General features: G+C 50.3%; 1 protein-coding gene and 1 long non-coding RNA gene across 4 annotated transcripts in view; one reads left to right on the top strand and one right to left on the bottom strand.

The window, feature by feature from the left end:
• Positions 1–1,748: 1,748 nt before the first annotated feature.
• Positions 1,749–6,468, bottom strand: LOC143694768 (uncharacterized). Its single transcript, XR_013183452.1, has 2 exons — positions 6,341–6,468; positions 1,749–3,152 (listed from the first exon to the last, which is right to left on the bottom strand). It is a non-coding gene; the product is annotated as an uncharacterized LOC143694768 (long non-coding RNA).
• A 341-nt stretch (positions 6,469–6,809) lies between these two features.
• HPSE2 (heparanase 2 (inactive)) overlaps positions 6,810–26,936 on the top strand; it is a 104,730-nt gene continuing 84,603 nt past the window's right edge. Inside the window, exons 1-3 of one of the 3 annotated variants that reach the window (XM_054637525.2) lie at positions 6,810–7,069; positions 8,072–8,229; positions 19,657–19,818. In XM_054637525.2, the coding sequence (XP_054493500.1) occupies positions 6,810–7,069; positions 8,072–8,229; positions 19,657–19,818 (580 nt within the window). Of the gene's footprint in view, positions 7,593–8,071; positions 8,230–19,656; positions 19,819–26,936 lie in introns of all 3 variants that reach the window. The other 2 variants (XM_077183008.1, XM_077183007.1) reach the window with 2 other exon arrangements.

Below are 26,936 nucleotides of genomic sequence, written 5' to 3'. Positions count from 1 at the left end.
ACATGCAATTGCATGCCTATTATATTGCTTATATAGCTTTATTTTTAGCTTTCTCAACTGTTGCTGTTCTAAAGGACCAACAGAAGGGGAACTGTGGAGGGAGAAGATACAAGGCAATACCCAGTTGCCCGTGGTAGAAAGGGCAAAAATGTCTGTGCTATGAATAAATGCACCTTTCCTACAACAGGTCAATAAGGTTCTGTGCCTGGGTTAGGGACTCTGCACCTCACCCCTCACTTCTGCTGACATGCCAGCCCTTAAGCAATGCTGAGGTGAGGATAAGTTCCTGTAAGGGCTCTGGAATTTATGCAGAAAGAACATTGCTTTTTCTGGGCAATGGAAGCAGAATATTTGGTTTAAAGTCCATCTGGCATCAGCCCGAGACTCCTCCCTCCATGAGTACAGGTCACTGATGTACTGCTGGCCTTTCCCCCTCATTCAGTGGTGCTCTCTTCTGAGCTTCCAAATTCCGTGGTTCCTTATGGGCATTTAACTTTATTTCTGCTTCATCCATTTGTCTGTTTTTCAGGCATGACCCATAGTTTTCTCCTCTTACTCTCTAGCCTTGAGTTTCATGTGTTGCTTCTGATTTCTCTAATGCACACCAACAGTTTGCAGCTTTGACATGGCTGATTTGTCTGTCTTTGTCTGTAGCAGGGCCATGCTCAGATGTCTGGATAGAGCTGGTGACAGAGAGCTTACTTGCCCTATGCAAATAAATACAGCAGACAGGGACTTACAATTTTATCATTACCTGAAATATTCCAATTTTTTTCTGTCTCTCTCACCCCAGCAGCTTCTCAGATTTGAGAGCATTTTGGCTGCTGTTCCTTCCCCTGAGCTCCATCTCCTCGTTGATTTCGGCACACAGTTCCTTCCTCTTTTTCATAATTGACTCGTTTGCTCCTCCAGTCTTGCACTTCATCCATCTTCTTACTTCCCCTCTCTGATCTAATTCTCATGTCCGCTTCCTCCATTTTTGCTGCTGGAATGTAAAGCATCCCTCCAGAAAAATAGAAGGTCTCTGTCAACTTTTACCATCCCCCTCATATTCCCTCTTCCTTCACCTCTATCATCTCCCCCAGATGGTGGGACAAATACTCACTTGCATTCATTCTCAGGCTTGTAAAATTGGCATATTTACTTCTCTTTCTTTTTCATGTGATGATGTGAAACAGGAATAATTCTACACATTTCTCTGCTGCTCAGGGCTGGGCTCAGTCTGAAGAAAAAGTTTTCCAAGGCTATTGTGGTCTTCAGGGCACTGCAGAGCTCCAGTCTCACTGTTGTGTTCTCACTCTGTATCTCTTTGACTGTGACAAATTGCTGCTGTATTTGCTGCTTCTCAAGATATGAAAGACAAAAGTGAAATCAGACCTGGCCATTGATGAGTACAGAGAAGTTAATGGAGCCAAAGAGCATTCTCTGTCCAAGGGCATTGTTGTACACTGAAATGTTCTCAGTCATTATGTGGATTTTTTTCTGCTTGCAGAAGAGGCACTGGGGAAAGGGAATTTCTGTGTGCTGAGATGGCACCTGGTTTGAACCCCAGAGCAATTCCTACAGCTTTATGGAAATTGTGCATCTCTGTCTTTCTAGGACTTCGAAGTCCTGTTGGGACTTCAGCACTTTGGGATTTCATAAGTTCTCCCTATGGACAAATCTGCAGGACCAGAGTACCCTGGGATTGTAAGAGAAGTTCTGAGACTATGCATCAGAAATCAGATAAAGTAAGACAATAAGGCAGGTAAGGGAAACAATAAATGCTGTTTATTCCCACAGAGTACATGGAATCTAACTTCTCACAGAACTGGAATAAAGAAAAAAAAATAATCATTGATTGATAGCTGCCTAAAACTCCGTTTCATCCTCCCAGTTTCATTCTGTGGTGTTCCACCCAGGGAGAGCCCACACTCACAACCTCACAACCTTTATGGCACCAGTGCTTTTTGCCCCTGTCCCCCCCACCTTTTTTTTTTTTTTTACAGGTTTCTTCATTACACAGCTAGTGAGTACAGAATGACTCTCAAAGAAATGTGCTCTATTTTCCTATGGCTAGATTTGGAAATACCAGTTTGTGCTCCTTTCACGCTGGCAAAAATGCAAAGACAACACTGCCAACCAACTGTGCTTTTCCTGACCAGGCTGCTGGCTTTGATGGATGCCTTGCCTTTGGCATGTATGGAGGGAGGAAGCTCTCTCAGTAGGCTTGCTTTCCTCCTGCTGTGCCTGAGCTCCCTAACCAGCCAGTCCTTCTCGCTCAGACAGAGGGATTTGCTTTTTACACAACTTCCCAGATCACCTACATTAAAGAGCAATATGTGGATGCTGTACTAAATCAAGCAACTGTCCTCTGTCTGTTTGATCAGGTTAGACATGATACATAAACAGGCTACAAAATGGTTTCAGCAGTGGAGCTCAGGCTGTGACACCCACCTTGAGGCACTGGCAGTTTTAGGAGGTTGCATTCCAGACGTTAAAGCTCTTGTGGTGAAAATGATGGACACTGCATTGCAGAAAGAGCAAAAAGCTCAGTAAAAAGAATCGGTCATGCAATTGTATGCTCTGATGATCACAGCTTTACCACATTCACTGGTCTTGCTCTTCTAAGAAATTGCCATACCATTCTACAGGGCAGAAGCTTAAGAGCTTGAAAAGAAAGTGTATTTTTGTGAAGTATGGATAACTCTTAATTTTCACTTGCTGAATTTTCTCCTTGCTGGCTTCTTTTAGAGCATCCATAACTCAGATTTACTTGACAGCACTAAAGAAACAGACATGGTTGATATCTTGGGAATCAAAGACATGATGATTTTTTTTTTTTAAGGGCTGTCTAGCCTGTTTTATCCTTCCCAGCCTAATGGAGGTTTGTTTGGTACAGGACATCCTCTGATGATAATAACTTTCATCATTTATGAGCAAAGTTTATTCTTTAGAGTACTAAAAATGTTCCTCCGAAGGAGATTTCCCCCATTTTCTTTTGGGCCAATTTGTATAGCCTGAGATCTGAGTTTAGATTCCCGTTGTGCTTTTTCTTCTCTTTTTTTTTCTTTTTTTTATTTTTTTTTTCCCATCTGAAGAGGTTTCCTCTGCTGAAAACCTTCAACAACTGCTCAGACCATTTACAAGAAGCACTTTCACAGGCAGTAGCTCTACAAAAGAGAGGAAAAATCGAAGTGACTACCTATAATAATGAAGTTAAATGCAGTTTTAAGTGTTTGTGAACTGCAACTGACTGAAAGGGTGCCAAATATTTTGCAAATATATACAAAAAGACAGGCCCCTGCTCTAATCAGCTTGTAAATTAAAAGAAAAGTACATTGGCAAGAGCAGAAGAGATGATATGACATGCTTTAAATAGTTTATAGGGAGCTGGAGAATTGTTGTTTATTTGGTGATGTTGGGAAAATATTTAATGTGCTTTGGTTAAGCTCTTTATAGAAATGCTTCTCCACCCCCAGTTTTCTTTTCCAATGACTGTTTTGGAGATTGAAACCAGCAAGTTTAGAGTAGATGGAAAACGGAGAAACCTATTTCGAAATTGACAAAACCGCGAGTAAATCTTTATAGATACTTTTTATGTGAGTTAGGCTTTCGAAAGTAATTATCGTAATATAAGAAAGGATCATCGCTTCGCCGCCCCTGCGGACGGCCAGCCAGGGTCGCAGCTGGTGTAAATTGAGATAGCTCCTATCTGGCGTGCCTGCCTGGGGAGGAGGTGGCCCTGGCCCCTCTTTTTGGATGCCGGGGCCGTCCCGGAGCGGCGGCGGCGGCTCCCGGGACTGGCGGCGCTGGGGGCTCCCGCACCTCCGCTGCTGCCCCGGCGCTCGCGGATAACCGGGGAATTTTTAGCGTTTAAATGTTTTCTATAGAAAGCCTACAATTTATTGAAAAACAGGCCAACAAACAAAAAAGCCCAAAGCACTGTATTTTTAGATTTAACTTGCAGCTGCTGGGGTCAGATGCAAAGTGGGGTGCAACTGCATTTCCGAGGGCACAGGATTGGGGCAAGCTCCCGGTGTTGGTCTGGAAAGCTCAGAGAGGTAAATGAGTATTTCCTTCAACGTCGTCTTCCCAGAATCTGGAAGGTGACTCCGGCATTTGGGGTTTTTTTTTGCCTCTTTCCCCGCTGTTTAATGTTGTTGGTGATATCTCTGCAGATAAGCATCCGGAGTTTGCGTTCAAAGCAGAGACAAATTGTGGGGAACTTTTCAGAATAAACACATTTCTCTTTCGAAGTAATGTGTTTGTAAGGAAAAAAAATATATAAAAAGGAGGTTAAACGGGATAATTTGTTTAGTTTTTGTTTGTGGCTTTTCCCCCCCCTTTTACTACAGAACACTCTGGAATTTCGTTTGAAAATAGAACCATCCTTGGAGGGAGGCACGGTACAAAATTTCGGCCTGCAATCACAACAAATACCCCTGAAGCGTTTTTCTCATCCTCTGTAAGCATAGAAAAAATTATTAAAAAATAACGAGATAATTTTGAAACTCGCGTTCCTCATTTGGAGATGACCCAAAAAACTGTGCAGCTTCTGAAGCAGAGGCTTTAGGTCCTGGGTCAGTTTTGAGTGCTATTGCAAACCTCGGCAGAAATGTTTGCAGCCGAACACAAATTTCCAGGCTTAAATTGCCTTCTTCCTGTGCCGGGATGCCAGGGCTTTGCACAGCTGAAATTGCACAGCTCTTTTTCCCGGATCCTCTTACTTTTTCCAGCGCTCAGAGCCCGCTGCCCCGGGCACCCTTTTGCTGCTCTGGGTCAGCCTGCGCTCGGCAGCCTCTCCCCAGGCGCGGCTGGAGCCTGCTCCCGTCTCCGCTTTGCCGGGATGTTTCACGGCAGATCCCAGTTCGAGTGTTCCCTGCTCAGCCCCAGCAGAGCCACAGGTACGTTTCATCCTTCCCCACGCGTCACCGCCGCGGCTCCGTACCCCGAAGCCGCTGCCCGAGTGAGCCGGGGCTGGCAGGGGTGGCTGCCCCTCTTCTCTTGGGGCGTTTCAAGGGCAGAGAGACGGGGCGAGTGGAGATTTCCGCCGGGCTTCACCGGGGCCAGGCCGAGCGCTTCTCCTCTCTGCGGGGCTCCGCCGAGCGCACCGGGCTCCGGGATTTGCCGCCGGCTCACCGGGGCCGCTCCCGCCGCCCCTCGGGCCCTGACTGGGGCGGTCGGGGGCCGCAGGTAGCTCCGCACGGACACCGGGAGAAGCTAGAGAGGGTTCCCAGGGGCGGGCAGCCCTGCCGGGACAGGGAGCTGCCCGTGCACTCGGGGTGCCCCTGATCCGGCTGCCCGGGCCGCTCGAATCCGCCCCTGCGGCTTCCCCGAGGGCGGCTGGCGGGTCCCCGGGGCTCGGCCACGCTTGCGGTGAGATTTATGGCTCCATGCCGAAGCCGCGCTGCTGCCCGCAGCCCCGGCACCTCCCGGCCGCGGCGCGGAGGGTGTCCGCAGGTGGGTGCCGGCTCCCCCGCCGCGCCGGGCCCCTCACCAGCAGATGGTGCTGCGGCCGCCCCATCCCCGGGGCTGCGGGGCCCCGACGGACCGCACCTGGCCCGCCTCAGCCCTCCCGCCGCCCGCCCTCCGTCCCGCATGGCTTGGGCGACGCGGGAACCGGGGCGGGCCACGGCGGCCGAGAGCCCAGGTGCGGGCGCGTTACGTGTCCCGGAGGCAGCAGACTGCTTGTGGGAGTTCGGGGCTTTCCCGGGGAGCGGCTGCTGACGGACACAATGTCCAAGTCGGATGGGCATTCCTTGAGGCTCCCGGCATCGTCAGCAGCCGCCACCGATCCCCGGCCCGGTGCCATGACCTTGCGCCCAGAGCTGGCAACCGCAGCCGCGGGCACTTCTGCAGTGCGCCGAGCCCGGTCCGTCCTGGAGGCAGCGACGGCCCCAGCACAGGGCTCCTCGTCGGTGCCATCAAACCGTGCTGTCCTTTCCGCCCCCGACGCGGACGTTTCCACAGCAGGCACTGCTGCTGCCGCCCCTCTCCTTTCCCTGCCGCTGGTCGGACACCGATGGGCTCGGAGGCAGGCGGGAAAAGGCGACCGGCGGCTCGATTCCCCGTGCCCCGGTTCCCCGCAGTGCCGATGGCCCTCGTGCGAAGACCGGCCCTGTGCTTCGGGCAGGGCGCACCGAGCGGCCGCGCCCGGGCTCCGGGGCGCTGCCGGCCCCCAGCCCCCCTGCGCCCGTCCGAGCCTCCAGCGCTCAGCCCCGAGGGCCTCGCCCAGCGTAGCGGGTCCCGGCGCAGTGTGGAGGTAATTCTTCCCTCAGGTGGCGCTTGGGGCTTTTTCCGGGGTGATTACCATCCCCCCTACCCCCCTCCCCATCCAGGGCCGTCCTCGCTGCCTTACCGGCTCTGTCGTTCCTGCAGCCGACGACCATCTCGGACCGTGCTGGCCGGCCCCCGCGCGCCGGTCCCCGTCCCGAGCTCTCCGGTGTCTCGGTGTCCCGACTCCGTCCCTGTTTCGCGTGGTGCGGGAGCGAAAACGTCCGCCGGAGCCGGCGCAAAGCGAAAGCTCGGGGCTGGCGGGGCTGCGGCAGGGCGGCGGGCCCCGAGCCGAGGGGGTTAAACCAGGAGCCTCCCCTTACCTTCAAAAAGTTAAAAATGTCTGGAGCCTGCATCTCTTAAAGGGGCGGTGCTGGCTGCAAGGAGTCTTGGCACCGGCTGCGAGAAAGGCTGGTCAGGGGCGTGAGTTCCCCTCCACCAACACCAAAACATTGCAAAAAAAGGCAGAGCGCCCCACACTTTAGATAAGGACAATTAGCCACCAGCGAGCCCCTGCAGACAGCGAGTTAATTAGGGGTTTCCTGCTCTCCGGCATGCCCTGTCCCAGCTCCTGCCCCCCAGGGCTCTTAGCCCTGATGGCACCTGGGCTGGCCCTCATGGCCACCTTCTCGCTGCCTTCCCAGGCTGGGGACAGGAGAGCACTGCCGGTGGAGAAACCTCCAGGTGTGAAGGGAAGAACTCTCATTCTCCTTGATGTCAACACCAAGAGCCCTGTCAGGATAATCAGTGAGAATTTCCTCTCCCTGCAGCTGGACCCCTCCATCATTCATGATGGCTGGCTCGATTTCTTAAGGTAAGGCAGGAGCCCCCCGGCGCCCTCCCCACGCCGCCCGCGGGGCGCCCCGGCGGCCCCGCCGCCCAGCCCTGCCGGGCTCCGCGCTGCTGGCGGCGCTTGTTGTGACGGAGGGAGCGAGGCCATGGTTTCCATTAAGATGCACATGTTTGCAATGGAGAAAGCATTTCGGAGACTTATCAGTTATGACTGCAAAAATGTCGTGCTCCCCTCGCTCCAGCAACCGCTCCTCTGCAAAAAAGCACAACACGGGGCCGAGGCAGCACAGGGGAAAAAAAAAATCAAAATGGAACAAAAAACAGCAGCAGGAACGGGGCCGCCTGCCGAGCCGAGCCGAGCCTTCCCCGGGTCCCGACGGGTAGAGAGCGGGTGTCGGCCAGGTCTTCCGAGCCCTCCGCTCCCCGGACTTCCAGCCCTGCGCGGGGGGCAGAGCCGGGCTGCAGCTGCGCTGGGTTCCACCGGCGGTGCGGAGCGGCCGCGGCCTGGAGGCGCTGGGACGGCCAGAGAGCCTTCTCCCTGCTGGGTAAGTCGGGGAGGGAGAGCGGGTCTCCTCCGCACGCCCGCTGCGAGGGTCTTTTCGGCAGCCGGGGAAGGAGCAGGGCGAGGATGCGGGAAGGCGCGAGAGAAGCGGAGCCGGGACGGCTCCCGCTCTTCTCCCCTCCCCGCTCCTCTCCCCTCCCAGCGGCTCGGCCCGCGGCACGGTCCCGCGTGGTGCTGAGCGCCTCTGCCTCCTGGACGCCGCTGCACTTGTCCGGAGGGCGCCGGCAGGACGGGGGGAGCCGGGCCCGCCGGCCTCCGGGCCGCCACCGGCGGGCGGGGCGGCTCCCGCTCCAGGGCCGCGCCGCTCGGCCCGCGCAGAGCCCGCAGCCGCTGGTACCGCTCGCACTGCCCCGGGCGGGACAACGGCGGGTCCTCGAGCCCCGTGCTCCCCGGTCGCTGGCGGTATTGGGGAAGCGAGGGCCCAGCCCGCGGCTTCCTCAGCCCTCTCTCTCCTCTCCCCAGCTCCCGGCGGCTGGTGACCCTGGCGCGGGGCCTGGCCCCCGCCTTCCTGCGCTTCGCGGGCAAGAGGACGGACTTTTTGCAGTTCCACAATGTGAAGAACCCGGCCAAGAGCCGCGGCGGGCCCGGCCCCGACTACTACCTCAAGAACTACGAGGACGGTGAGCCCCGGGGCCGGGGCGGGGGCGGGCGCTGCAGCGGGGGCTGCGGGAGCCGGGCGGTCCCGCTCCGCCTGCCCCACTCTCCCCGCGCCCGGCGGGGCCGTGTCGCTCCCGGGCACGCTGTCGCCGGGCACCGGGCAGGGGAAGATTCCCGTTCCCTTTCTTTCCCGAGAGAGGGGAGCCGAGCAGCTCGGCGGAGCTCGCTCCCCCCATTGCCGGGGGATTCGGCGGGTGTCGGCCCCCGGGAACAAAAGACCAGCACTGGGGAGCGGGACTTTTCACATTCCCCCGCCCCGCTGCGTCCTTTGCCTCCCTTTGCCCCCGAGCCTCGGCGGGCAGCCCCGGCGGGCAGGGGAGGCTTTGCCGCGGCTCCGGGCGGGGCCGGGCATCGGAGCCCGGGATGCCCCGTCCCGCGCTTCTCTTTGCCGCGGCTCTCGGAGCCCTGCCTTTCCTCACGGACCTCGCCGTTGTGCGCCTCTCTGTGCCCGCCGCAGCCCCCTGGGCTCCCCGCGGTCCCTCCGGGCTCGGTGACCGTCGGTCCCCGCCTGCTGGTGCCCGGTCGGGGCTGCTCCCCCTCCGAACCCCTCGGCCATCCGAGCTCTTTCCAAAGTCACCGCCTGACCCCCGCCTTCCCGCTGTTCCCCTCTTCCCCCTCTGCCCTTCTCCCCGTCGGACCTCAGTACACAAAAGGCTTTCACCTTTCGCGGCCCATAATTCACACAAAGAAACTGAGTAGGAAATTTAGGGCCATATCTCCGTCCTGAGGCATTTCTATTAAGAAGAAGAATACGATGTCCACATGCAAGAATTTATTGATTTTTCTCTCTTGCTTAGTTTGTTTCTTTTTTTAAAGAAACAAGCTTTTTTTTCCCCCCCCTTTACTCAACGACTTACAAAAATTAGCTTAAGATTTTTCCATAAGTAATTTTGAAGGCCAATTAATGCCAGACAGATCCCACTGGGCAGGTCTGTGGAACAGAGGAAATTTTGCAGAGATCTAGTCAGCAGCAGTCCTGAATGGAAAAAGCAGATGCATTTGCCAGTTTTCTGATGGCTCTCACTCCTGCTGTTTCCCTACATAACATCTCTGAGATGAATGTCCTTCTATTCCCACACGCAGGCAGGTGGGTAAGTTTTTGTGCTCCATCTTTCACTCGCTCTCCTCGCTGGGGCAGCCCCGATGTTATTCCTTGTTTTTCTCCTTGTAACAAATCTCAGTGGAAGGGTTTGTTGTAAGCTTTGCCGGCTGAGATGCACTTCAGGAAAAAAAGCTGACCAAACTTGCCACAGACACCTTGTACAGTAGAAATTAAGTGTCATGCATAAAATTGTGGATGGGACTCATACAAAACATTTGTAAGAATAAATTTTCCCACCTTCCATATTTCAACAACTTGCAGGAGAGAACTTACTTATTAAATGTCTTCACAACAGCTTTCATGTTAAGGAAGGAGTGAAATATTTTGGCTTTTTTTTTTTTCAGTTTTCCTCATGGCAATAAAATTGAAATGTAGCAGCCTTCAAAATGAAGCTTTTCATAGAAGTTGTAACCACAGGTCTTAACTTTTCATCACTTAAATATGGAACAGAACCATTGTGAATGTGGGTGAAGGAAGGGGAAGACACATGTGGTGTGTATCAAGCATTGGTGTAAATCAGAAAGGTGTGGTAAAAGGGATTTCCTGCCTGGAAGCAAAGCTCTCGTATTTGTTCTTAAGATCTGTGTGCAAACTCCAGGGTCAGGGAGTTTCACCCTATTTGGATAAGGGCTGGAGTTGCTAGTAGCTCACATCCTTTTGTGCTGAGGCTGCACTAAGTACTTCACTAGAGGGATCCAGTTCTCCAAAATGAAATCCTGATGCCACCACAGCTCTTTGCCCTGCTGTCCGGGTATGAGCAGCCACCGTCTCCATTTGGAGCCCTGGCTCCATTTTTGTTCCCTCATCTGTGGCTCACCCAGGACCTGCTTGGAATCAGGACATGCAGTTTGCTCTTGCTGCTGAGGACTTACAGCTTCAACAGACAGCACAGAAAACTGATGGCAATCAGCACCTGAACATGGGGGAAGCCAACAAGCATCTTGCTAGGTACCCTTCCTTCTCCCCAAGCTGTCTGGGGTGGTTGGAGTTGTTTTCCATGTCCATGGGCTTTTATATGTCCAGTACTTATTTTCTGAAATTTCTTATAATGGCATGGGAGCGGGGAAGATGCTGGGGGGCTTGATTAGTTAAAAAAGTCAGAAAACATTTAACAGAGAAATCAGTGAATTTTAAAGTCTTATGCAGCACCCTAGAGATTTTTAGGGATAAGTGACTGTTTGGTTGTTTTCTGCTTTGAGTGTTTGTCTTTTTGCCACTTCTGCCTGTGGGTGCAGACAGACTCCAGGCCTGTGCCCACAGAGTCTGGGCTCTCTTTGCAGCCCCCACAGCTGCTCCCATGCCTTGTGTTCAGAGGGGGAGGGAAGGGCACTTGTTATGTTCCTCTAGGCTGCAGCAGCTCCCAGAGTGCAGGACTGAGAGGTGAAGTGCACGTGTGCACGATTGCTCAGAGAACTGCAGTTACAAGTGAGTGACTGTGAGTGGTGTTCACATCCCAGGCAGCTGCACCCCACTGTGTGCTCACAGCCCACACCCGTGTGGCTCTCTCAGGCATTCAGATGGGAGGCAGCACCAGGACTGCTTTGTGTCATCCTTCATGGACCCTGTGACCATGCTGGTTGGAGTTGGAATGAATCTCTGGACAGGGATCTTCATCCTGTAAACCCCCTCTGCCCCGCTGGTGCTCTTCAGACCAGGGTATTCCTCGCTGTTCCCTTCCATGTTTTTTCTGTCTCTGTGGTGCTCTGCTTTCCTGACCATCAGACCTCCTCAGGATTTGCCTTGCTCTTCCCCTGCACTTAAAATTGTATTTGATTCCCTTTCAAATGGTCCCAACTATGCACACCTCCACCTTCTGGAAATCGCTTTTACCTTTCACAGCCTTTGGGTTCACCAACCCATTTTTTCTCACTTCTTTCACAGAGAGTGTGGGTACTCTTTGAGGGTAGTAGTAGTTGCTTTCATCTTGTATCTAAAATGTACTTTGTTTTCCTGAAATAAGGTGTCTCCTTTAGGTTCCAGGGTAACTCATTTCTTATTCAGATTATTCCTGGAAACACAGACCTGGAAGTATTGTGTGTTATCAGGGGTGTATGATAGCTTTCCTTTGTATGTGTGAACAGCCTCACCTCAGTCTAAACTGGTCATGTTTGGGCAGCAAGGGTAACAAAGTGATGCATGCTCTGTTACTGCCTGGGATGCCCACGAAGAGGGTGCATGTGGCAATTTACTGCAGCACAGTGTATGAAACTGGCACAGCAATTTCATCACTTGCTGGCAGATTTGTCAGTACCTGACAGGGCAACTCCTAAAAGTGGATGCCTATGGTAGATGCTCTTGGTGAGCCACAGGGTGTGCAGTCTCTGCTATGGTAGCATGGCTGCAGGTACCTCCTGGACTTTGCTAAACAATAGGTAATCCAATGTGCTACATTAACACCCCACCTATGTTGCACACCTGGTGGCTTCCATCTCATGCAGCCCCAACTTTGGATGGTCAGTCCTGGAGCCCACCCTATTTGGGTAAGGCATTGGCCAGCCTGAGGTTTGCTGGAAACAGAAACCCAGTTTGATGTATGTCAGGCTCTGTGGCACCAGGAGGTGGGGCTGTGCCAGAGACTTTTTGACATTTTATGATCAAGAGGTGTAACATTTTTAGCCTGAGAGACTTTTCCCTCCCTTAAATGGTGTTTCTCTGCATGTGCCCTGCTGAGTTCGTTTTTCTTCCCCAGCTGTGCTCAGCGTTGTGTTTTGTTATCTGGAGATGTGTTTCTCTGCACATGTCTGATTCCAGGGCAGGTACCAAGATGTAAGGTTTCATGCTCAGTCTATGTAGTAGACCTGCTTCTCCTTTTGCTGCTGGGTTTCCTAACAAGCAATCTATTCAGCCTGTCCTTTCAACTGCCTCACATGTGCCAGGGACCAGCTGGGTCTGAGGAATGGGACAACAGGAAACACTGGTTTCCAGGAAAACAGGCTTGAGCAGCTCCTCTTTGGAGCAAAGGCATGGGTTTTTGTTGGTACAAAACCTCTCCTGAAGCTGAGTTTGTTAAAACCTGGCTTGCCTGCTGTCCTGGAGCCTGGTGTTGGAGTGTTACATGTGTGTGGAGTCCTGGTCTTGTTTCAGCAAGAGGTGCTGCAGGTGCTGTCTCAGTGCCTGAACCCTCAATGCTTCCCATTTTGGAAGCTCCTTGCTGGTGCTCCAGTATGAGTTTAGTGGGCTAATGTGGAGCCTCCTCATCTTCAGGGTGATCCCAAACTGCCTCTCACCTAAAGCCACAGAGCCAGCTTTGGACAGCCTGGGTGGCACAGACACTGGGATAGCTTCCCCTGGGCAAACGTGCTGTCAGGGAAGGGAAAGCAGAAAAGGAGGAGTTACTCACAGCTGGAGTTCTCAAAGATGGGCTGACTCAAGTGCACAGCTTCTCACTCTGGCACCTCAGCCTTGTGTAGACTTCTGTAGCCTTCTCATGGCTGAGAAGAGACCAAAGGACACTTTGTGTGTCCCTGTGTGGCCATGGGAGGGAGAGGGGAAGGGGACAACATTTGCATGCTATAGGTAGTGCATCAAAGAAGTTTCTGAGCTGAAGTGTGTATGGACAACACATTTCAAAAATACTCTTTTAATTGCTGGTAAGTTGCTTCCTTCTGTTTTATCACTTTTTTAAAGGGGATACCATTTGAAAAATGTCCAATTACAACAAAGAAAATTATAAATTCATGTTTCTTAAGCCTTCCATACTAGTCAGGGGATTTGGCAGTATAGTGTGGGAAATTTCACATCATTCTCTGTAATGCTGGCATTCTGTGTATTCTTTCAGCGTTGCATCCATTCCTTCAGGCATCCTCAGGTACCCAACACTGCATCTAAGCCTCAAAATTCGTCTGGCTGTGGGAACTTATTTTCACCCTTGCTCAATCCATACTGCACAAGTGTCTTTTAGGATGCCATGCTGTTAGAACATGTGTGAGTGGAAAGGAAGATAATAATGACCTGAGGATATGTTAAATGACCTGAGATTTTGTTTATGTGGTTACACAGGGGTTGGAGCTGACCCCAGCTAGGGCTGCTGTTCCCACCCTCCTGCCCTGTCTGGCATGTTCCTCTCCTCCTCCCTGCCTGGAGCCTGAGTTTGTGTGGTGTGGTAAATTAGTTCAGGGATCTCAGCTGACCAAAACTTGATGGTAAAGATGTGATTGCACTTCAGCTTGCTCAGCTGCCAAATTGATCAATGCTCTGTGACCAGGCAGAGGTGTAGAGGACAGTGCTGGCAAAGGAAAGCCTGCATTGAAGGCAGGTGGGACTGCAGCAGTCTCAGTCTTGGTCAGATTAAATCCTTCAAATCTATGTCCCGAAGGCAGGAAATCTCACCTCGTGTTTCTTTGCCATCAGAAGGGCTGGTCCCCATGCTTGCTTTATGATCTGTGCACTGTTCTGCTGCTTCCCTTGTGCTGGCTCTGGCACGTTTCTGACCCTCTGCCGAGCCAGCAGAAAATTATTTCAAGTTACAAAAAAAATAAAGGCAACAGATTTACTGTGAATTTAGTGATTTAGGATTATGAGGATGATCATGGGGTATGAGGATACCTGAGCCAGAGAAAGGGAATGTTGTTGCCATGTGTCTGGGAGTGTGCCTTTGGCTCTGCCAGCTCATAAAACTGCACTAGATGTTTCTGAATGGAGAACCATCCTGTTGTCCTGGTAAAAACAAACAAACGAATTCTCCTTTATTCAGGGAATCATCTTCTGTTTCTGGTTACCCAGGGCCCCTTTTCTGTCTGCTTTGTGTCCCTCAACAGTTTAGACATCTGTCCTTTCAGAGCTTGAAGAGGAAATAGTTGTTTTTTTCACCCTCCAAGTGTTTCAAACACAGCCCTTTAGAGAGGGCTGTAGCATTTCAGGCATAGCAAGAGTTCAGTCCCCAAGATGGGAAGATCCTCTGGTGTCCTTTGGACTTCTGGGATTTGCCAGACCTGGGGCTGCTCTGTGCCTCAGCCTCCTGCTCCCAAGTTCCCAGGCACCACAACTGCAGGGAAGGAGCTACAACCTGCTCTGCCTCTATAAAGAGTCACAGGGCTTAGCTGTTTCCTTAGAAATTAAAAATAAAAAACCCCAGGCTGTAGAAAGCACATTACACAAGATAAGGGAGCCTGAGCAGGAGATACTTCCAACTTGCCTGTTTATCTCCACTTTTTCTTTTTAAAATAAAAACTGTTCTGCTATAATCATGCATGAAAAGAGCTTTAATAACTGCAGGAAATGGTGCAATCAAACAGTTAACTTCTGATTTGTTAGCTATTTGCTTGTGTATTGGTGAGATAAAAAGATTTCTGTAGTTATGTATTTAATTGTTTATAATAAGTATCCTAAATTCTATTTTTAAATTGCATATTTTTGTTAGTTTCACAGTTCTTTCCATGCTACATCTACTTTGTATGAATTAAAAGTGATTCATGCAAAATTACATGCACAGGGAAAGATGTGACTTTTTGTACAACTATCCATTCTAAATTAGCAGTTGGCATTCAGGGAAAATGTTCTGAATTTATTATGGATTGGTCTCTGAATACATTTAGGTGAATAAAAAGTGGATCTAATGATAGGGATATTAGAAAATAATTGGAAACAATCACTGGGAGCATTCTTATGCTATAAATAAACTAGGAGCTGACACACTAATCAGTGTAAAGGATATATATGTGAGGGGTAGGAAGATGGAAGTGATCAAAGTCATATCTTTCAGTCATAGAGATTTTTCATCTTGGAAAAAATGACAGAGATTGTGACAAATGCCACGAGCTCGGTGTCACACAGAGAAGACAATTTGGGAATGATTATTTCCTTGTTTTCATGACACAAGAAATAGGGAGCATCCAGTGGAATTATTACATATAAAATGAACAAATATGACTTTTTTTTTTAATATGGTGGGAAATAACTTCTGGAACTCATTGACAGGGAATTTTTCCCAGCTAAAATAAAGGAATGATACTAATGTGTCAAAAATTTGCCCATTAAAGACAGACATGAGGAGGATGCAGTTTGTGGCTTGAGAAATCTTCTGTCTTTCTAAAAAAAAGTTGTGTTCCCAATTTCGCAATCACTGGGCATTTTATAATAATTCCAGCAGACAAACCTGTTTTTAAAAGCTTTTAAAATTTGTTAATTTAAAAAGTAGGTACTTTACAAGTTTAGCAATGTGAAAATCGTAAGACTTTTGCCTGGTCACTCATTAAACATCTATTTAATTTTGCTACTAACATTATTTTCTAATATTCCATTTTCTAGAAAAAGTGTTCAGGTTTAGTTAGAATGAAATCGAGGGGTTTTTTTCCCCTTTTGAATTCACTTTTCAAGACTGGAAGTCTCCTGAGTAGGATGGCTAAGCTCAGCTTGTTCTGGTGCCATGGCAGTGGTGACTCGTGCTTTTGCTGGAGTGGTGGTCGCTGTGGGCAGTGCTCACTTTCACACACAGACACGGAAAGATGAGTTACTTCTCTTTACCCTTCTGTCACACCTTCCTCTGGCAATAACCACATCCCTCTGCCCTGTCCTTCCTCCTCCCATCTTCCAGGAGCTCAGCTGCTGCAGTCTGTGTCTGCTCCATGACTCTAGCAGCTCCTGGAATGGAATTGCCTGTGGGCACATGGTGGCATGAGCCATGGGAATGTCACCTGCACAGGCCACACTGACAATGTGTAAATTCTCGGCTAGAGAAGCTCCTTCACTCTGTGCAAGGGAAACCCGGCTTTGGCTGGGAGCTGTCTCTGCGTGCTGTGTGCCATCCTCGAGGTCTCTCAGCTTGGAACTTCCCTGCCCTGTGGGAAATGGTTACTGAACCCCCTGGTGCCGGTGACTCACAGAAAGGGACTGGTACAGCTGAACTAGTCCTGGGATGCCCGCCGCGATTGTGCCACTCCCGAAGGGTGTTTTCTAACTTGTTCTTCAACATTTCCATCGCAGTTTCGGTGACCTCCGCGGGCAGTGCGCACGAAATCGCAGGAGATATCCCGAGGCGGGCCGGGGATGTGTGCGGGCACTCGGGACAGAGCAGCCTCCGCAAAGCAGCGGCCCGGCCCCGCAGCCTGCCGCGGGGAGAGCCTCGCTCCGGCGGGCTGTGAGCGGCGCGGGGCCCGGGGCCGGCCCGAGGCGGGCGCTCCGGGGCCGGGATGGCGGTCGGTGCGGCCCGGCAGCCGCAGCTCACCTGGCCGCCACACGGGTGTGCTCCCGCCATTCCTTCCGCTCGGCGCGGCCGGGCCCGGCTCCGCGCTGCTGCCGCCGCCGCCACCGCGGGGCCCGCGCCCGCCGCCCCGAGCGCCGCGCCCGCCGGGGCCCGGCCGTGCGGCCGCGGGGCAGCCTGAGCTGGCCAGGGTACTGACCCGGCCCGGCCGGGCACGGCTCCGGCCGGCCGGCCTCGGGAAACATTTGGCATCCTCTGGGGCTCTCACATCTGGAGTTCTTCTTTCGCACTCCTGGCAGGAGCTGCTCGGTCCCGTGCTCTGCTGAGCAGTTTATCGCTTTTCTTTTTTTTCTTTTTTTCTTTTTTTACTCGAGTCTCAGGAAGGCAGTGAGTGCCCTTCTTCTGCCCACTCGGAGCTGCCCTGGCCAGAGCCTCCGGGGTACCGTCCTCCTTCTTGGCTTCCACACATCTGTCTTTTTTCTGTTTTTCCTTTTAAGATTTGAAAGCTGTGAGCTCCTTACTGTCCTTGTCCCTTGGGTTGTTCTTGCTGAGAATTCCCCTAGGCCTTCCGGAGCTGTGGTCTGCCACCCCTGTTCCCTCAGTGCTGCTGGTTCAGCAGAGTGCTGCAGAGGTGCCTTTGCCTCCTCCCCTGCACTGAGCACAGCCCGGTGGAGTAGGAAGGACCAGGCACTGAGTTCCTTGGTGAGCTCCATATCCCAGACATCTGCCCACAGTTTAAGCTGGAGTTATAATGACTGTGGGGTCCACCTTCATCTTTAGGTCTTGGGCAAGTTTCTTGGGTCCCTCACCAGTCTGAGAAGACAGGACCTTGCATGTCTTGCCTCTGCTTCCTGAGTCTGCAGTGGCGGCTCTCAGAACCCCATGAAGATAACTATCAGACTGCTCTAACTTCTGTGCCCTGCATGCCTTCCCCACACTCTTCCAGAGATCTGTCTGCATGTGACTTGACATCCTGGTGGTAATCTCTGTCACAGCAGCTTTATCAAAACACTGCTCCTGCTCTTCATTCCTGGGCCTGCCCTCTGTCCCCAGGCCCTGCTGACAGTGCATGCAGAGCCACCCCTGTGGTCCCCAAAGATGGATGTCACATAGGACCCACTGCCATGGTCCCCTGCTCCCTCCAACGTGCTGGCCCCTGACCCTGGTCCTGGGCCAGTGGATCCTCCACATGGGTCCACATTTGCCCTGGTTTGGGTTTTAGAAGTCATCCATTCCTTTTAGAAAACAAACTTGTTTTGACCCAGCCCGGACACCCTTACAGCAGTTTAAAGAGAATTGTGGACAGTATGTTGACCATCTAAAGCCTGTCTGCCTCTCAGTCTTCTCCTCCTTCAGGGCCTTGTTGATGTGCTTATCTTCATTTTCCCTTGGGGATGGGGGATGTACAACTCTTCAGTTCTGTAGGAAGGGAAATCTATCACCCAGGGAGGTCATGGGCTCTAGGTTGCTCCAGCAATGGTAGCAATAGTCTTTCTCGTGTGGGACAGATGTTGGGTTGTTTCTCAGTCTTCAGTTTCCAAATATTTCACGCAACAGGAGTTCAGGATTTTATCATTCATTAGCTGGGCAAAGGTTGGGTAGGCCCAAGTTTCACTCAGTGCCTACCCAAGAGAACATGCACTAAAGCACACAGTTGAGGGTCCATGCTCATTAGCTGCAGAGGAGCATTAGTCCTTCCTCTTGCTCCATCTCACTGATGCCCTTGTGCTGGGTGTGGAAATATTGAACCATATTTTCATGGTATCTGGATGCTGCCCAGTATCCACTCCTGAGTATGCTAGCTGTGGATGGAGGAGAGAACTCACATGGCTAACTACAGACCATGGGTACTTTAAGGACATTGACATTCTGAGCAGTCTGTTTCAGACAGCCTTTAGAGAAGCTCTACTCATCCCAAACTACACAGAAAAGGGGTGGAACACAACCTGGACAAAAACGTGTTGTGACTCCAGGATGAGGCTCAGAGACAGGAAGATAATGTGGCTTCCAATCCTCCACCACACGTTTGGAGGCAGTTCCCTGCCAGCCCAAGATATAGCAGAGCTTTGAACCTAAGTTTGCTGAACCTGAGAAACAAGACCATGACTTTTGGAAGCAACTTTGGTGTTTCTCAATGTGTGTAACAAAAAAAGGAGCTGGACAGTGTGTGTGGAGTAAGATGTGACTCTCTTCTGACAACAAGCTTCTTCAGCAGCTTCTAGCTAGATGGGAATTGAACCAAGCAAAGATCAGCCTTGTGAGGCAAAGTGTCCTTATGCAATGTGGTGGAAGAATTCCAGCTTCAGTCATTGCTTATCAGAGCTGGCCACCTGAGGTTTTGTAAGAAATAGACAGCATCTGGTGCCTGTGGATCTGAACATGTTACAGAGTTTATTAAACTCATAAGGGACCTAGCAAGGACTAGTTTGCACCACTCACCTTCTGCTTAGACTTCCAGATCTTACTTGATTTTTGTTCTGCCTTGCTACTCCATCATTCCCTTTCCCCAGCAGGTGAGTAGTTCTAGGGTAGGGACTATAATATTCTTGTCTCGCAATATGGCTTAGAAAATGCTTGTATGAAGAGAAAACAATTGTTGAATAATCCTTCTGCCTCCTGAATGTCAGGCATTAGAAGGATACAGACACTTGTTCAGAGTCATAAGCCATGCTGACCTGTGATAGCTGCAGTGAGGATAAACAAGGTGAGAACAAGCCTTCTTCATCACCTCTTTGACAGGCAAGGTTAAGTGGAAGCCAGGGGTTACTGGAATGGGATTTAGTATTTTCTCATTATTTAGTGTCAAATACACATGTAACAGGGTTGCAATATAAATGTTGGGAGACTTTTGCACTCTCCTGCAAGGGAGGGGTCAGCATTGTAAGAGACCAGCAGCAAGGCAGGTGAAGGATGGAAGGGTCTGTAGGTTCTGTGAGCATATAACTTGAGCTTTGTGTGGGAGAAAAGGAGACTTGGGCTGGGGAGGGTCATTTGATAGGTGGATCCAGGGGGTTTGGATCCCTTTGTTGGGTTGCTCTTGCTGAGTGATGATTGTGTGACTGTCATATGGGCTGGAGCTGATCCAAGCATCTGGCGAAAATGAAAGCTGAGGTTTGGCCATCTCCCTCTTTTCTTTCCCTTTTGCTGTAGACATTGTTCGCAGCGACATTGCCCTGGATAAGCAGAAAGGCTGTAAGATCGCCCAGCATCCTGACATAATGTTGGAGCTACAGAGGGAAAAGGCAGCTCAGATGCACTTGGTTTTGTTAAAGGAGCAGTTTTCAAACACATACAGCAACCTCACACTAACAGGTAAGGCTGCAAGACCAGCTCTGGAGCCAGGAGCTGGGTCTGGTTCTTGCTAACTCACAGGTGTGTTAAAACCCTCGGGTTCCTCGCCTCTATATGAATCAGCATCTCTCTGGCTGCCTCTGTTTCCTACCAGGGTTACTGGGTATTGGGAGGGAAAGGACCAGCAGGAACTGGAGGTGGACTCATAAGGCCTCTGCAGCTGGCACCTATGCAAACACTCCAGATTTGGTGCCCCTGAACAGAACATTTTCTACAGTCTGACCTAAGCAGAATACCACGGCATGTGAAGTGCTGGAGAAATCTCCCTGCTAACTGTTCACGTCGATGGGGCTGCAGCAATTACTAAATTTGGAGTCCTTTAAGCTGCAGCTGATTTTTTTTCTTTCCAGAGCATGCACTTTGTGTGAACCCAGTAAATATTAAAGAGCAAATATAAAGGGATAATGGCCTAGACAGAGATGAGAGGATACTCTTTTTCTGGCAACTGTTTGTATTATCCAGGGAATAGAATCTCGATGGAGGAGACTGCCACATTTTGGATACACATTTAATGGTGCTTGTAAAGGACTGATGTCTTCAGGCAGTGAGTGGGCAGAAGGATGGTATCCCAGCAGCCAAGAGGGTCCTCTCATATCTCTTCTCGTTATCACTACAGCTGGATGAGCCACAGACGATGGGAAGGAGGAAGAGACTAATAAATCAAACTAGACCCCCTTCTCCTCTTGACAGGTCCCTTTCCTGTGAAAGGCAGGCAGGCATCTTATTTTTACAGGAGAGAGGGCCCTGTGCTCTGTCTGGGGAGGAGATGGCAAAACCCATGGTGGTCCTCCCCTGCTGCTGGACTGGGAGAGGCAAACCAGTCCTGCACAACCTCCCCCACTCTGCTGCCACCCCTGTTTCAGTGCCCAGCCCCTGCCTTGAAGCCAGCATGGGTCTGCATCCTCAGCAGTGAGCTCTGCCTCTCCTGGGGACATTGGCTGTGCCGGAGCTCTCGGGGACCCCACGGAGGTGGGATGGTGACACCAGCACTGTGGAAAGGCTCAGCCAGGGGGTCACTGGATATCGGGGCCCTGAGTGTAGCTGAGTCGCATCATTCCTGAAGGCCCAGCATTTAAATGGGATCCTCAGAGCCGTTTCTCATTCTCTGTAACGTAATCCACTTGGCTGTTTATTCCCAGTACAACTGCTGGAATCAACATTGTCAGCTTTTCCCCTGACAACTTGCTTACTTTCCACTAAACAAACTTCCCTCGAGAAGTGAAGCTGCTCTCCCCTATCCTCCTTCCCTTGCTGCTTCAAAAGCTCTCTGGCATTGCTCACATTTTTTACAGAACCTGCAGAGCAGAGGTGCTACCTGGTTATCAGCTTAGCTCTTAGCCTTTCCAAGTGTGTTTACAGGATAGTTCAGAAGGTTTTAGCTCTAACTCTCCAGGGTGGAGAGAGCAATTTCACCAGAATATTACCCAAAGAACTATTTTAATGTTCTTTAACTCCCTTTGAATGTGAGCAGAACAACTTCATAATTGTTATGAAGTTTAATCTTTTATTTCATAGACATAGTCTGAGAACATGGTCTCTAGACAGCTAAGCATAATATTTAACTGGAACTCTACTAACTTGTGTAAATATTTCCCTTCTCTGTGATGGATCTGGTGTTTGGGGTGGGTAGAGGGGGTTGTACATCTGTTGCAGAAGGACATTTCTTACCTTCAAAATTCAATCAGACAGAGTTTGCTTGAGGACTTTTTGTTCTGCACAGTGGGTTTGTACAGTGCTATAGGGAGTGTCCAGGTCATGAGGCAAGGTGCAGGAGCAAGAATGCAGGTGTGGCTTAGGGAGTCCCTAGTGAAGGACTGAGTGTGCAGGGATGGAGTACCCATGAGAACAGGGTTTCTCCCATGGAGTATCCATGGAATATCCATGGAGTATCCATGGGATCCTTGAGAACAGGGTTTCCCCCAGGGGTCTGTACTGAGGAGTCACTTGGCCTCATGCACTGCACATGCTGTGGATGACCTCCAGTGTCCAAGCCAGACTGGAGCAATATTGAACCCCACACCTCTGGGTGAGAGGGCTCCTACTACTGCTAGTTCTTCAACTGTACCCAAAAAATGTAAATGGACTATCTTGCCCAAAGTCATATGAGAATAAAGGTGCTTTATGATGGGATAGCTCCTCTAGGAGAGCTTGAGAGTAGAAATACTACTGTGTGGCATTTTTATGCCCATATCACTACCACTACCACTGTAGTGATCTGGATAAAAAGTCCCATTCCCTTCCTCCTCCTCCTCCTCACAGGTAATATAGTTACATGAACAATTTGAAAGACTTTCAGGCCTCCCACTCTGCCTGCAAGTGTGGGCAATGGATTCTGCCAACAAACTTTCAAGCAGTACCCTCATGGGTTTAGGAATGAAAGCTCTTAGAGTGCAGGGCATGCAGTCTCTGTGGCATCAATGTAAGTTGAGGGCTTTTCCAAATCTATTTATCAGTTGCACATAATTCCCAGTGTGCTCCTTATTTCAGGCATCAGGCAGGGCTGTGTTATACTGGGATTTAAGCTGCTCACAGCAGCAGGTACTTCCAAGGTAAGAGGGTGTCTTAAAATGAAATGTGTGTTTTTGTGCTAAGACACAACTGAGACTGAGTGAAACCAGGCAGTCTTTCTGGCTCCCACTCCTCCAGGAACACATGTGAGACTCTGGCTTAGACCACTTTGGTTTCTCTTGTCGAGCCTTCCTCGGCTCCTGTCTGCAGGCTTTCTCTTGCATCTTGCCTCTGCTTTCTGTATGTGATCTTTCCAGGCTTACTGAGCCTGCCTCCCTGACATGAGCAATTGCCTTTGATCTGTGACCATGCTATTTAAATGCTGTAAAATATTTTGAGGTTTATTAATCTTTGCTGTTTCCCCACCATGCTCAGGGATGGGTATCTCGTTTCACAGATCAGCATCTCTCGTGCTCCCGGGTCAGTCTGTGGTACAGTGAGGGGAGTGCACAGCACTGCCTGCTCTGCTCTGGGAATCCTGAGCTCAGCCTGCCCTGGGACAAGGCAGGAGAAGGATTCTTTCCCTAGAAACACTCCTTAGCTCCTTCACTGTTCACAGAGAAAGCAGCGATTCTTGTTATGTTTTGTATCAGCTGGGCTAGAAGCTGCAATTGTCACAGCAGGCTCCCATCCTTTGCAGCCCTCAGAAGAAATGTTCAGGTGACAGGAGGGTCATTTTGGAGCCCTGGAACCGGGTGGAGGTGGAGGAGGGCTGGAAAGCACAAACTTGGTCTGGCAGCAGGTGAGGTCTGAGGAGCTGCCCTGGGCAGTGAGACACAGTGTGCATGCAGATTTAGAGTGAGCTGGTGGGGAGTGGGGCAGCATCAGGCTCCAATAGACTAAATCCACATTCTTCGACCTGTGGTGCCAGTTTGGGCAGGGGCAGTGTGCTGTCTTTGTAGTTTAAGGGACTGGACATCCACAGGTTTCTGCACTGTTCCCAGGTGAAGCCTGTTAAGTCTGTGGAAGAGGGAACTGTTCAGGTCCATAGATGCATGTGAAAAACGGGCCCCTTTGTAACTGTGGCTTCCCAAGAAACAAGCATGGACTATAAATTTCCCTTTAGGATTCCCCATCCAGAGGAAACAAAATAGTGCCCCACTACTCACTTGAAAGCATGGAGAAACAGCCTTCTGCTGTGCCTCCTGCCTGAAACTGTGACACAGGTTGCCTCACTGCATCAAGAGACTGATGATGAGAGCTCTCTGGCCTGTCCTGCCATACCACATCTGCACTGAGAAGCCAGTGAAGATACTGGAAGGTGTGTGCTGGGAGCTCTCCATCCTGTAACATCATAGAGCACAGCCTCTAAAAGTGGTGATTAAGGGGGCAGACCCTCCTCACACAGCTTGTAATGCTCCCAGGTGACCCTCTGTGGTCACACCCTGCTGAGGGTCTTATCAGTGTCACTCCCCACTGCACTGAGAGAGACTTGAAGGGACTAAACTCAGATGGAACTGGGAGGAACAGAGCTGAGAGCTGCTGGAGAGTGCATTTCACTGTCTATGTCCAACACTGCAATCAGGTGTTTTACACTGGCATCCCACTGCCCCATCACTAATTGGATAGCTGAAACTGCCATAACAGCAGTTGTGATCTCTCTGGGAGGCTTCTCCTTGAAAAAGTTTACTTTTGGAGAGGTTATCAGCCATACAGAGACCCTCTTTGCCCAAGGTAAGTGGTTTGGGGTGTGTGCTGGTGGTGACAGAGTGCACTCCCACTTTTCACAAGCAGGATGTGTATTGTGGGATGAGTGGAACAAAGCAGGGTAGGGCAGCAGAGTTTATGTGAGGCTACTGCAGAATACACTTGTGTGGGAGGCACAGAGCAGAGACAGGGGCAGAGTGTCTGTGTGAAGAGCTTGCTACTGAGATACTATCCCACAGAAATAGGTTTTTTTGCTTCTCCCCAAAGGCAGTGAGAACCCAGTTGGACTTGTCCTTTGGCAGGGAATCACAGGGCTCAGGTTGAGCACCAGTGGCATGTGGGTTTCCTGCACTTGTGAGCCTCCCCTGGTGGTTTTGTGATTCCTGCTGAATGCTGTGGCTCTGGGAGACAGTGGTCCTTGAGCAGGACATGTTTGTAGGGCCTGAGGCTCATCCCATGGAGTGCCGGGTCAGAGAGAACCGTGGCTCAGAGGCTGCCCCTTGCAAGAGGGTGTGTGTAGGAAGCAGGGCATGGGGTGGGGTGTGCTTTTGGTGCCTGTGGTTATTTTTGCTGGAATTTTCCTCAGATGGGTTTTATCCCCCAGCTACACCTACCTGCATGGGACTGGAGGGTGGCCCACCTTGTGAGATGGTACCTGACAGGGGTGTGGCAAAGGTAAGTACAGCTTCTTTGCCTTTTTGGCATCTTGTTTGAGATCAGAAACCTCAGTGTTCTGTGGTCTGCACAGCAGTGATATGTATCATAGCTGTTTTACTGAGTGCTGCACAGGGGTGGTCTGGACTGCACTGGCTCTCCAGCTTTCCTTCAAGGAGAGTGTGCCCTGGGGCTGTCTAGCAGGCCTGGGAGTGTCTTTGGGATCAAGCTTTCTGCCCTTCTGTGCATCACAGACCCTTACATCGCACACATTATCCAGAGCATTGTACAAAATAGATCTAGAAAGGACCTCAAGAGGGCATCTTGTAGCCTTTTCCATGGCAAAGCTGTACCTGGTCTCTGCTTGGGGAAAGGTGTCTGGGAAGAGGCAATATCTTTTGTGTGACCAGCTGGTACACTTGGAAAGTCAGTCAAACTCTGGGGGGCTTGAACCCTTCAAAGAAAAAAAAGTGTCATTCAAAGCTAAAACCACAGTGAAAATAGTTACCCAGCACTTGTCACCTTGAATAGCAGAACTGGGTACTGGTGGGGAACTCCCGTCAGCAAAGGGAACACAATAATGTCATCAGCTCCTGAGGGAAAGAGGGGGACAGAGCTGCTGTGAAACACTGGAGGCTTTCCTGCGAGGAAGGGGCCAGGAAAACTGTCATGTCATTAAATCACTGTCTGCACCAAGCCCACAGTGAATGACAGCAGAGGTGCCAACCTTTTGAGGATAGTTTGCAGGTGTCTTCTGAGATCTTGGGATCAGATCCAATGGAATAGTGCTGGGAAAAATAAATCTTGGAAAACAATCTCGGGTAACTGAGTGTTTTTGTGCCATTATCAGTTGTTTATATGAGCTCATTCTGAAACAAAGTGGCTGTTTGTTTTTACTACACAGCCTTCTGAGGGTGTTTGCTGTAGCTGAAATATATTGTGTTCCTGGGCATGTCCATGTAAAGCCTGCAGCCTCTTGGGGCTCAGCTGCCAGGCTCCAGCGTTGCCCAGGCTGTGGGGACATCACTGTTGACTGATTCAAATGAGGTGGCTTTATCCTTATTTTCAAACCTTCTGTGATGGCAGGGATGTACCTCCCTCAGCAGTTTGTTCTGGGGTGTAATTAGCTGTGTCATCATGGAGATGGTATTTTTAAAATCTCTTGCTTCAGTTTAAGCCCATGATGGCATGTCCTCTCCCCATGGACATGGAGAACAGCTTAACAGCACTCCTTTTCTCTCTGCAGAAATCTTTTACATATTTGAGGCTTGTTATCATGTTTCCCTGAAGACTTTTGCTCTCTGCACTGAACAACTGCCTTTCATTTGCTCTTTTCTCATGTCCATTTTATTTTCAAGTTGAATGACACATGCATAGCTGATTCTGCATCTTGAGATCCTTTTCAACTGTCTACAATTTTTTTGTGGCTCTGGGTTTTGTTGGGGTCCCTTGGGCTCTCTCCACTGGGTCTGGGATGTTTTTTAAGTGCATTGCCTTGAAAAGAGACCAATATTGTAGCTGAGGCCTTTCTTGACTGAGAAAAGCCGCAGGGTTATTTCATGTACCTGGTGCGTGACACTTCTGTCTGTATAATCATGGACTTTTTTTCTACAATATTGTTTGTTCATGCCTGCAATTTTGTGTACCATTTCCCAACCAGCTGTGCATTTCCCACATGGAATTTAATCTTGACTCTATTTTCCTAATTTTCTAATTAAAATGTTGCACAGAACTGAAGGTAAAGCCTTGAGAAAGTAAAGGTACAGAACATCTGTTGCCTCTATCTCACTCACGAGACCTTGTTGCTCCATCAAAGAGAAGCCAGGTTGCCTTCACATGGCAGGGCTATTACTTCCAGCCCTTCCTTGCAGATGGATTGTTTGATGATTTCTTTCAAAATTTTTCCAGGAATTGAAGTTATGTTGGCTGGCCTGCAATTTCCTTGGTTTTTCAGCCTGTTGAACATAGCCACTATGTTTGCCCTTTTCTGATCTTTTAGAACCTCATTCATCTTCCAGGAATTCCTGCAGATAGTTGCTGACGGACCTCCACCTATTTTAAAAGATCAGACTTCTGTAGTTTTTGTTCTGCTAAGGTGCTGCTATACATTACCCTTCTACTCTGATTCTTTTAATTGCATTAACTTTGTGGTCCTCATGTTATCCTTCTTTTCATGAAGTCTGAACCAAAAAAAGCATTAAGCGTTCCTGCTTTAACTCTGTGAGTTGTTGGCTATTGTGAAATTCTGTCCAATTTATCCTCTTTGCTTC

Source organism: Agelaius phoeniceus, chromosome 9 (assembly GCF_051311805.1).
Source record: "Agelaius phoeniceus isolate bAgePho1 chromosome 9, bAgePho1.hap1, whole genome shotgun sequence".
Classification (NCBI taxonomy): Eukaryota; Metazoa; Chordata; class Aves; order Passeriformes; family Icteridae; genus Agelaius; species Agelaius phoeniceus.
Note: the sequence above shows the minus strand (reverse complement) of the source record. Positions and strands in the feature narration are given on the sequence as shown.